The sequence below is a fragment of the Pistacia vera genome, unplaced genomic scaffold (assembly GCF_008641045.1).
Source record: "Pistacia vera cultivar Batoury unplaced genomic scaffold, PisVer_v2 Contig338, whole genome shotgun sequence".
Lineage (NCBI taxonomy): Eukaryota > Viridiplantae > Streptophyta > Magnoliopsida > Sapindales > Anacardiaceae > Pistacia > Pistacia vera.
In genome coordinates, this window is record NW_022196155.1 from 1061425 (window position 1) to 1072734 (window position 11310).

At 35.2% G+C, this 11310-nt stretch overlaps 3 protein-coding genes across 5 annotated transcripts; 1 reads left to right on the forward strand and 2 right to left on the reverse strand.

Annotated features, from left to right (window-relative positions):
• Positions 1-853: 853 nt before the first annotated feature.
• LOC116138005 (homeobox protein knotted-1-like 3) lies at positions 854-5749 on the forward strand. 3 transcript variants are annotated; one of them, XM_031423700.1, is made up of 6 exons: positions 854-1857; positions 3751-3871; positions 4404-4597; positions 4672-4803; positions 5035-5171; positions 5244-5749. In XM_031423700.1, the coding sequence occupies exons 1-6, from the start codon at positions 1174-1176 to the stop codon at positions 5278-5280; spliced, it is 1305 nt and encodes a 434-aa protein (XP_031279560.1). In that variant the 5' UTR covers positions 854-1173; the 3' UTR covers positions 5281-5749. The 3 variants fall into 3 exon arrangements, with proteins under 3 accessions (XP_031279560.1, XP_031279562.1, XP_031279561.1); XM_031423702.1 differs by having other exon boundaries at positions 1174-1857; positions 5252-5749; XM_031423701.1 differs by having other exon boundaries at positions 1174-1857; positions 5035-5749.
• A 947-nt stretch (positions 5750-6696) lies between these two features.
• LOC116138173 lies at positions 6697-7200 on the reverse strand. The gene has a single exon (XM_031423907.1). The coding sequence runs from the start codon at positions 7198-7200 to the stop codon at positions 6697-6699; it is 504 nt and encodes a 167-aa protein (XP_031279767.1).
• Positions 7201-9453: 2253 nt separating this feature from the next.
• Positions 9454-9849, reverse strand: LOC116138174. The gene has a single exon (XM_031423908.1). It carries the CDS (start codon positions 9847-9849, stop codon positions 9454-9456), a length of 396 nt encoding a protein of 131 aa, XP_031279768.1.
• Between the last annotated feature and the right edge of the window lie 1461 nt (positions 9850-11310).

The following is an 11310-nucleotide window of genomic DNA, read 5'->3' on the forward strand; positions in this document are numbered from 1 at the left end:
TTTCCCATACAAGATAGCTCAATCGAGTCATTGTATTAGTGTTGGAGTATTTTAACTGCTAAATTGTCACGCTACGTTAAGTGACGTGGAAAGCACGCCCCAAGCTTTGAGGATACTATTCTGTACTTTTGTCGCTGCAAGTACTTCACATATAAGGTGCATGGTACTAGTTCTACAAAGGGTGTTGCTTTCTACTCGTGTAAATGACACGTGTACTGAAACCGCTTTTCCCTAAAATATGATCAAGCCTGCAACCATACCGTCTTTCAGTTTCAAGTAGGCAGAAAAAATGTTTTGTTTTGGAGTCAAATTTCTAAAGTTTGTGAAAATGATTTTAAAACATTTTTTATTAAAATTATAATAATTTTAAAATCCTCATTTTATTTATAAGAAATTGAGTCAACATTTGGAAAAATAATATATTGGGGTAGGTTTTATCTTGCGGCATGCTTGCAATTGTGATTACAATTATTATTTTGGTCTATTCCACGCGCACATATTCAACTGTTATCACAGTTTGAGATAACTGCTGCTTAGGTTGTACGGTAACCTGGACAATGTTTGTCACTCACCTAAACCTACAAATATAACATACGCTGAACGCTTAGTCCGATGGAAACCGGAGTGTTCCACACGCGCCTTTTGGTTACCTAAAATAACATCCCAAGACTTAAAACAAACAGTCTTAGCAACTACGAAAATCCTAAACCGTCGGATCACACTAAATCAACCTTGTCTGAAACCAAGGTCCACGCAAATAAATTAAATAGAATAATGTATTAATATCAATTAAATAATAATTATTGTTGTTAATGATTGTTGGTATGGTTAATCTTTTTAGCCTGAAGCTGGTCTTGGATAGTTAGTACTTTTTCTTCTGCTAAAAAAAGCTCCCTCTACATTTCTCTCTCCAGTTTACGTTTATGGAAACCCGTAATCATCCTCTTTCTTCTTTTTCTCTCTAAACCATCCCAACAATTTTTATTTCTTTTTATATATCAACTGTAAACCAAACCAACTCCCTCCATCCATCTCTTCTTCTGCCTTTCTTTGTTACACAATTCTTTCTTCCCTCCATGAACTCGTAATCAGCGTCTTTTGTAATACACAAATACATAGTCAGCAGATTAGAAAAGATACATAGAAATATATACATATATTTATAGACACAACATGGCGTTTCATCACAACCACCTCTCTCAAGACCTTCCGCTTCACCACTTCACCGACCAACACCAACAACCGCAACAACAGCAGCAACAACAAAGCATCTCGGAAACAACAGCTCCTAATTGGCTCAACTCAGCACTCCTCCGTACACAACAACAACCACAACCTCCACCACAACCACACTTCACGGACACAAACTTTCTCAACCTCCGTACAACTGCCAACAACAACAACAACACGGCTTCGGATTCTGACGCTTCTCACACTCCAAACCAATGGCTTTCGCGCACGTCATCCTCGCTCCTACACCGTAACCACAGTGACGTAGTCGACGACGTCAACCCAACCAACGACTCAATCATCGCGGCCGTTGAATCCGTCGATTTGAAAAACAGCAACAGCGAAAACATGAACAATAATAATAAAAGCGAAGGAGTGGTTGTTGAGAGCGGCGACGGAGTGATGAACTGGCAAAATGCGAGGTACAAAGCGGAGATATTGACGCATCCGTTGTACGACCAGTTACTGTCGGCACATGTGGCGTGTTTGAGGATCGCCACGCCGGTGGATCAGCTGCCGAGGATTGACGCTCAGTTGGCCCAGTCGCAGCATGTCGTGGCTAAGTACTCGGCCTTGGGCGCGGGTCAGGCCATGGTTCCTGATGATAAAGAACTCGATCAGTTCATGGTATGCGCTTCTTCTACTTCGTTTATTTATTTATTTTTTTGTCTTATTGAAAAGTTTTGAATTTTAAATTGATAATTATTGAACTGCAGTTGAATTTATTGTGTTGGTATTGGTAATTGTTGCAGTTTAAGGCCAGGCGTACAAATTTTTTTTTTTTTTTTTTTAATTGTCTACTCTGTTGTTTGGTTTAAACTTTAAAATCTTCCTGGTAAATGGATGGTTGTGATTTACTAACAGATTATTTTAGCTGATTAAGAGGAAGTTTGATGATAGTTAATTTTTGGTATTACGATTGCTTGATGATAAGCTTATGGGAAACAATGAGAAAGTGGACATGTTTGGTCATAAATTAAATTTGAGCCAAATTTGGTAGGGGTTCTGTGAGCTTACAAGGAAATTTAGATTGGCCTGTGTGATTCTCGGCTTTATATATATAGGAAGGCTACTGAGACGTGAGAAGTTGTAATTGTATTTGTTGGAACTTCAAGTCGAAGGTCATTTCCTCTTATTGCAAAAGAAAAGATATTGATAGAAAGTTCAATAAATTTGTAAAGCATACTTGATATTGGCCTTGTTTCTTGGAGTGTTGATTCCGTGACAGCTTTAGATGCCAACTGCTTTGCAAGCTGGATAATAAATAGTTGGCAAGCAAGAAATCGAACAGAGGAATTACAACTATTCATAATGAACATATTGAGTTCAAACGGAAACAAAGTCAATAACTTGCAGTTTTCATATTGGAGATCACTGTTTTTTCCTCTTGGATTAAGAATAGAACCATTAATCTTCTTAGATCAAGTCAAGTTCTCAAAAGTATGAGAATTGATAGCGTCTTTAGAATATAAGTGAATTTTCTGGGTTAGAAATGCTTAAGTGAGGGGGCAAGACTGTATAAACTGTGTCAATTGATTGCAGAAGGTCATAAGGTTAGATGTATGGGGGAATGATTGACTCTGATGCTGGAAAGTCATTCCACGATTTCTAAGCATAATATCACCACCTGTCCTTGAGCTTTATACGATTTCTATATATTGTTGCCTTGCCTTTATCATCATAAAGATAAGCAACAATACATGGAAATGAACAAAAGCAGATAACACAGGCAGATATACAGAAAGGTACAATCAGATAAAAATGGAGTCATCTTTAAACAATATCGAAAAAGAGCTTGGTAAACTGAAATTGATATTTATATTTTTCTGCTGAATTGGTCTGTTCTACCCAATTACAACTACGAACTATGCTGGAATAATATGTGTTCAGGTCATACTTTTTCATTAATGGCCAACTTAAAATGGTTAAAAATATGACATAAATGCTTGAAAAAAAGTGAGAAAAAAAATTGCTAGCTTATCCATTTTGTATAGTTTATTTTACGTATTATTTGAATGGAGTTGGTTTAATTTGTCATAAATTTGGTTGAACATTTCTGGTACATAATATTGAGCATGAAACTGAACTCTGCATTCTCTTCCTTATTGGGCAGTGTCTTTTAGCTTCATCTTTTTCGGTTTTGATACTTACTTCTTCTGCTGATTTTGTTATAAAATTGAAAGGATCAGCTTTCATTCATGGTTATATGAGTCAATGTTCTTGAGAAAGATATGGCCAATATATATAGGATCTTATTGACTTATTATTGTTGGAAATCACCTCCAACCAATATGATGATAATCCTCAATGATATCCAACCTTGCAACAATGGAAAAGCATATAGCTTTGGACTGCATGGGTTCCAACTCTATATGTTTCACACAATTTCCAGTGTCTTCTATAATTTGCAGGGTTTAATGCTATTTTAGAATTGATGGAGAGACCTGAATATCATTTTCAATATGATATTGTTTCTATGATGGAGTAAAAATTTTAATGTTTCCTTTCTTGACATTGTAGACACATTACGTTCTACTGCTCTGTTCATTTAAAGAACAACTGCAACAACATGTTCGGGTACATGCAATGGAAGCAGTAATGGCTTGCTGGGAGATTGAGCAATCCCTTCAAAGCTTAACAGGTAATGCTTTGTTATTTAGTAATTTAATTTGAATTTTCTAGTTTCCAGCAAACGTTGCATGCGCTCTCCTGATAGGTATATTGTTCTAAGGAGATGATAACTTTTTCTACCCGGACATTTTTGGGAGCACTTCTTACTTCTTCTATGTTCTTTGAAATTTGGTAATTTAAAATAAATCAAAATTCGGTTTATATCAATAATTTCCTTTACATGTGGTAAGATGAGGATTTTTTTTACAGTATATATGTGGTTTTTCAAATTATTGACATTGTGGGAAACTATTAACTAATTGGCTATTGAAAAGTCATGCTAATTTTGGAGGATTTAAGTGCTAAATCTCTTCGAGGACCAACCTAAATGCAGTTTTAACTTAACTTTTCTTAATCTCTACGTCTTTAGCATACTTTTACTTGTGAGATTCATGACTTTAGTTAGAAGCATATTCATATGCACATTAAGTAAATGATTATCATTGTGAAATATTTATAACCCTATTCTGAATCTACAATGTCCTTGCATGCTGCATGAACAGGAGTTTCACCAGGTGAAGGTACAGGCGCAACAATGTCTGACGATGACGAAGACCAAGTTGATAGTGATACCAACTTGTTTGATGGAAGTTTGGAGGGTGCAGACACTATGGGATTCGGTCCTCTCATCCCAACAGAGAGTGAGAGGTCCTTGATGGAGCGTGTGAGGCAGGAGCTGAAACATGAACTGAAACAGGTAAGGAGTAAAAATATCATTGTGAAGTTCTCCTGGATCTCCCATGTTATTAATTTCTAATCTCTTGCTTACAGGGTTACAAGGAGAAAATTGTGGACATAAGGGAGGAAATTTTGCGCAAGAGAAGAGCAGGAAAACTTCCTGGTGACACCACCTCCGTTCTAAAGGCTTGGTGGCAATCACATTCCAAATGGCCATACCCTACAGTGAGTTCTGGCACACTGATACCTTATATTTAACCCGAGATTTCTGATTCATATTAAGTCAAAGCATTTGCTTTATGTAATAACTATCCAGTTTTAGTCATTAGAAGTTTAACAATACTTACAGATTATGAAATAAAAAGTCACCAAACTGGTATTTATAATCTAGGTCTCTCCATGTTGTAAACTTTAGAATGTCAGTATGCCACATCTCTTATTCCTGTGATGTTTCAGGAGGAAGATAAGGCTAGGCTGGTGCAGGAGACAGGTTTGCAATTAAAACAGATAAATAATTGGTTCATCAATCAGAGGAAGAGGAATTGGCACAGTAATCCTTCAACTTCAACTGTCTTGAAGAGCAAACGCAAAAGGTATTCCAAATAATACTTTTTGTATATTCTAAATTCTCTAGAGCTTCACACCAACCTTAATTCGGGAAGAAGTAATGCAGGTGAAAACAATGGTGATCGATTCATGTAAATTGAAGACTATCCAAGGACCGACCTGGATAATCTCTTTCATGCTTCAACACCAGTGATAATTTCGACATACACCTACTAAATAGAAACTGTGACAGATAGGGCTTCAGAAACGATTGGGGTTACAATTGAATAGAGCTATATTTTGCTATATGCTATCGAGAAGAATAAAAATGGCTAATGAGGAAGGTGAGGTCATGATGAACCCGATTCATGCCATATTTTGCATGTATACATAAAAGTCTTGCATATGGATGTGGTGCTATGTATGTGATGCAATATCTTTAGGAATTAAGTTCAGTATTTAGGAATTATATAACTGTAACTGAATTATCCATTTCACACATATTGATGGATTTATAATTTTTGTTTTCGCACATCATATTTGTGAATAAGAATAGTGAGAGGTTGTGGGTGTACAGTGTAATAATCTTGGTTTAATTTCTTACAGTTATACCAGTGATTTTATACTTGGCACTGTAATTTAGTTTAAAATTTGCAGCAATTATAAAAGGTATAAATTAGGTAGTTTGTTGGTTGAAACTTCTTCAAAATTGTTCTGTTTTCGCGCAGTGTAATTATAAGTGAATTTTGTATCAATAAACCTAAAAGTTTTAGTATTACATTCGCCAAACCAACCAACAAATGCTACAGCGATTGCTTACTGAATTGAGTTTGACAAAGGGTAAAACTAATAGTAAAAGCTGAGTTAAAAATGTTTGAAACAATTGCTTGCTGTCAAAATCATAGCCAAATACATGCCTGACAATAAAATTTGCCATCAATTACGAGATGGACAGATGCAAGAGATCAACAGAAGGAGATTGAACTAATTACCTTTAGGTAGTTTAACGGTTCGTTTGAGATTCTTGAGTGTATTACTCAAAAGGTCTCGAATTCAAATCTCTACGACTATTAATAATAGATAATTATTAAAAATTTATCTGACCGTTAACTTCAAAATCTTATAAAACTAGTTTAGGGATGTCAAATTGGCCTGACACCCTGATACTAAAAAAACAAAAGAGATTGAACTAGTTTTTAATTTCTGCCACTAAAGAGAAAAATACTTAAAAGAGTTTACTCTTACGTGATGTCCAAAGGCCCCAAGTTTCAATACAACTCCTCTACCATTACTTCTTCGCGTGGATCGTTCTGTGTATGAATTTTATCTCCAACATAATAGTGTGGAAATTTCACAGTAAGTTATACAGTGATTTTGAAAGAATTCAAGAACAGAACCAGAATCAACGTATCGAAATAATTCACTTCAAAAGGGTGTACCAAAAACGCAGTTCACCGTTTGATGATCACTAATTGATAAATTTCCTCTACTAGAACTGCAGAAAGAATCAAAACAAACGATATACTAAGTACAAAAGAGAATTATGAATTAACAAAGCAAAAGGACTATTAATTAACAAGCCGCTTCTATCCCCAACTCTCCTTTACTGATCTTAACTACTGGAGCTGCATATCTCGCCAAGAAATCAATATGCCCACAGTCTGACCCATCATCAAAATTGAGTTTATAACTTTGAGGATCGTACTGAAACTGCATGTGACTCTTTCTCTTCTTGCTTATTCCATTTAGACTGTTACTAGATCTTCTAATAAAAGTCTTCCATATTGGCCCCGCTAAAACTTCTGATATCTCCTTGACCTTCTTCACTCTTTTCTTCAGCCAACTTTCTCTGATCCCCCTCTCTTGTTGCTGTTGATGAAGCAAATATCTACCTTTACCGCCATTCTTGTTGCTTCGATGCCACAAGAAGCAAAGTTCTTCGAAACAGCCACAGTAACCGCAGGTCTTCACAGCCGCCTCTTCGTAGCACTGATCATCTTCTTCAATATAGTTATCATCATCTGTCAACGGCGTCGTTTCTTTAATCGACTCTAATTTCTCTTGTGGGTTCGCCATGTTTGAAACAAACAATGAATACGAGGAAGTCTTTAAAGAATCGTTAACGGGTGACTCTCAATATCAAGGTGGCAAAGTAAAGAGTTGAGAAGAGCCTGGGATCTATTTATACGAGAATTATTTGAAGAGAGACGTGACATACGAAATGTATAATGATAATCTACACTCAAATGGTAATGTGCCACGTAACAGAATGTAAATTATTTTTTATTTCTTATTGTGTTAGGTTTATCATAACTGGCCTGTCGTTGATTAACTGTGACAGCAACGTGAGATGAGTATTAGTTAGTTAAAATACCTGTTCGTAAAGGATTACATGACTGAATGAATTTGCCGGCGAATGAAGCGCAGCTGTTGCTGATGTGGCACCTGTTCATTGACAGTTAAAGACCCGAACACAGCTGTTTACTTTTGTCTTCTGCTTTTGAAGATCAAGTTTAGTTATGAACAATGATGTCTTGTGATCTTGTCCTATTGTGTCATTAACAGCGTATTTTATTTTATAAGTACAGTAAAATTATAGATAAAAGTTGTGGTACAGGGTATTCATAATGTTACAAATGTCTATTATAAAACAAATTTCAAAATATAATTATTTTTATTATGATAATAAATCTCTTATTTAAACTTTATTGTTGATTCCAGTGTCTTGCATTGATTAAGAGATGAAAGTTTTAATCGTTTATAAAACCCTTATCACCCAAAGACATTTTTTAGATTTCAGGATCCAAGACAGACAATAAATGTTGATTTGCTGTGGAATAAACCAATTTTTTTGTATAATAAATAAATAAATTTAAAAAATTATTAAAATTAAAAAAATGTATGCTTTAAACCATGGAGTTACAGGGCTGCATGCTTTTTATAAATTTCCTTCATTCTTCAGTAGCCAAGACAGAATCTCTTTTATATCGTGGATGCAACTATAATTGCTAATGCATAATTAGCAAATAATTAAGCGACAAATTGCATAGCAGCACCGATGGTTCGGCCACGCCTGTGGCTGTGTGTGGTTGCTTAATGCTAACTTAACACAAACGACAAACGAAACCAGCCTGGCGAGTCCGAACGCTGCCAATTAATTATTGTCTTGAATACTTCTTTAAGCCAATTTAATCACCCCAACTTCCCAATATTTCTTAATTCCTACACGGAGTCACCCCTTCTGGGCTAAGTTATATGATTAGAACTAATTAAAGATGGTTTTAGACTGATTGAAAAAGACAAAATCGCCTTCATTCTCAAGTTGAAGCTTGCCTTAATCATTCAGTGATTACTTTCACAGGAAAATCAATATGTCGACATCAAATAATTAAAGAGTTAGGCTCTGGATTAAGCTTTTTACTTATTAGAAAATTAACAGATTAGAGAAATCAATTAAGTGATGTGTAATGTGTTGGGATATCAATAAAATGCTTCCATCAACTGATGAAATAGATGAATCAATCAACTAATAACTTTGAGTTAAAGATTAGATTAAACGACACTTTTTCTAATAATTTTGACCCTTCAACTAAATCTAGTAGTTGAATTCATCTGGTGTGGTGTGGCCACAAATAAAGTCACTTTGAAAGATCTCTTAACTTTATGTTACTAATTCAATGACATTTATTAATAATTTAATAACAATTTTATATGTATTCATGCAAAAGTTCGTCAAAAAAGATAATGTAATAAGATTTTTAGTGTATTACTTAAAAGGTTTTGAGTTCGATTCCCCTCAGTTAACCATTAATTTTAAGATTTTGAAAGATTAGTTAAGGTGTATACAAACTGACTCGAACATACCCTATTACCAAAAAGGAAAAAACAAATGACGTGATAATCCACAAGATAAAGGGTGTTCATATCTCTTTCTCCTTTATATGCCGAAAGCAAGAAGTATATATTATATCAACTCGAATTGATTCCATTAATTGAATTTCATAATAAAATGCCTGTAAAATAAGGCAGTAATTAATAAAATTAATATTTTTGTTATTAATTCATCCAAAAATTCAAAATGAAAATCATAATTAAGTTGATTATTCAGTAATTAGTAACTCAAATACATCACTTAATTTTTGTTTTCCTTTGATTTGCCTATGTACATATAAACCTCGAAGGATTGAAGAGTCCTGCCTGACTCACTTGAGGCCGATTCAAAAATTCTAACCTCCATTTTAATTATCTCATCTCGTCTTCTGACATGCTCCAAACGGTAATCATCCAGAACTCGAATCCTAATTTAAATATTTGAAACTTTTTTTTTATCTAAACGTACGCAATTATCTCCCTCGGCATCGACGATCTTTCCGGCGAGGTTGGCAACCGCGACGAGAAGCTGCACATTGGCTCGTCGTCTCTGGTGCGATCATCTTCAAAATTGAGCGAGTAACTCATCGGATCGTAACTGAAATCTGCCGAGTTGTAAGGCTTTCGGCTCTTGGCAGTGGTACATACCCTACCAAACAAACCCCTACGCCAATCCTTGGGTTCTAGAAGCTCCAGCGACTGAGATTTCAACCACGCGTACGGAGACCTGGGAGACCTCGGCGTCCTCGGCTGGTGATAATCTAAAGATTCAAGCTGATCAGGCGGCATACGGAAACAACATATCGAGGATTTGATCTTGTTCTTCAGCGACAGAGAAACACAATCATTATGCATTTTAACTATAGTAAAAATATTAGTTAATAATATTAACGATAATGCGGAGGAGGAAGAGGGTGTGGAGGTGGAGGTGGTGGTGGTGGTGGTGGTTGAGAAAATGAAAGTAGCGTGAGGGGGAGTGAGAGAAGCGGGCTTTATAAAGGTTAGGGAAGACTAAAAGTAAAACATTAACGGATAACCATGTGAGGAGTGCGGTGAATAAAGACAAGCTGATGCTGGAAAGGAACGAATAAAAACCGCGGGGCTTGCGTGGCTGGTGGTTTTCTGTTTATTATTCCGCGTGAATTAATTATTTATTTGGTTATTTACTTAATTTAAAAAAAAAATTCCATATATGAATTAAATTGCCCTAATTAAGCAAACTCATTTGACACCCCGTAATTTAACTCTATATTTGGGTATGTTTCTTTTTAAAGAATTTGATTATTCCTCTTAATTTATAAATTTTGACCAAATAATTGAATGATTTTTTATTATTTTCAACCAGTAATTGATTTTTCTTTGACTAATTGTGAAAATCTTTGCTTAATGCCCTTGAAATTCGAGGGCGGGATTTTTCTGGTGGTTTACGAAACAGGGGACTGGTTTTAGAACAGAGTCAAAACATAAAAGGTCGTGCCGTTTTGATAGTGATTGATCCTGATTCCAAAACGGCCAACGGTGATGCACCCATGCATTGAGGCAGGCAAAAAGATATTTTAATTGTTTTGGATGCAGCGTCAGTGCCACGTCTACACCAAATTTAATCCTATCACGAGTGATAGATAGACCCGTGGCCATATGTGTTGAAGTTTGATGGTTTAAGTTCAGTGGATTAACTTTAAGGTCCCAGAAACAGTGCCTGCCTTTGGACGTCGCCCCATGTCGGCCCGCGGTTAAAGGAACAAGAAACCGTTACATGGGGAAGTGTTTAAAGAAAGGAATTAAATGGCATGTAACTGTTAACAGGGGTTTTTAATTAATTACCTCCCTGCTCCCAAGTAATCTATCATCTGCTTGAGTTAATTATCTCATCCATGAATTTTGTAAGATGTTTAATAAAAATTGAGAAAGATAGTTTAGTTATCCAAAAAGAAAACACTTCTTATATAAAATGATGTGTCATTATACTTTAATTGATAGGTTATTTACCTTCATTTAATGAGTTAATTTTACATTTTACTTTCCCAATCATAATGTATCAGACAACTAAATATGAATTTACTATAAATATAAAATTGTAGAAAGAAAGATTAGACATAACAAATGTTATGTGTGAGATTTCTTCTTATCAATTTTCTTCTCAAGAAGAAGTAGAAGCCGTTTTAGTCTGAATAAAAGGAAACACGAATGAGGGAGATAGCTTTTTTATCGATTTTCTTCTCACAGAGAAGAGATAACTCAAAACAGACTATAACACTTCTGATATATAGGTAAAATAAAAATTAAAGAAATAAAATTAATATATATATATTAGAC

Bases quoted from the DNA above. Each gene is read 5' to 3' on its own strand.
- LOC116138005 (XM_031423700.1), top strand. From the start codon at position 1,174: ATGGCGTTTCATCACAACCACCTCTCTCAAGACCTTCCGCTTCACCAC. The intron at 1,858-3,750 runs GTATGCGCTTCT...TTGACATTGTAG, and splicing joins AAGAACTCGATCAGTTCATG to ACACATTACGTTCTACTGCT. The intron at 4,598-4,671 runs GTAAGGAGTAAA...TCTTGCTTACAG, and splicing joins TGAAACATGAACTGAAACAG to GGTTACAAGGAGAAAATTGT.
- LOC116138173 (XM_031423907.1), bottom strand. From the start codon at position 7,200: ATGGCGAACCCACAAGAGAAATTAGAGTCGATTAAAGAAACGACGCCG.
- LOC116138174 (XM_031423908.1), bottom strand. From the start codon at position 9,849: ATGCATAATGATTGTGTTTCTCTGTCGCTGAAGAACAAGATCAAATCC.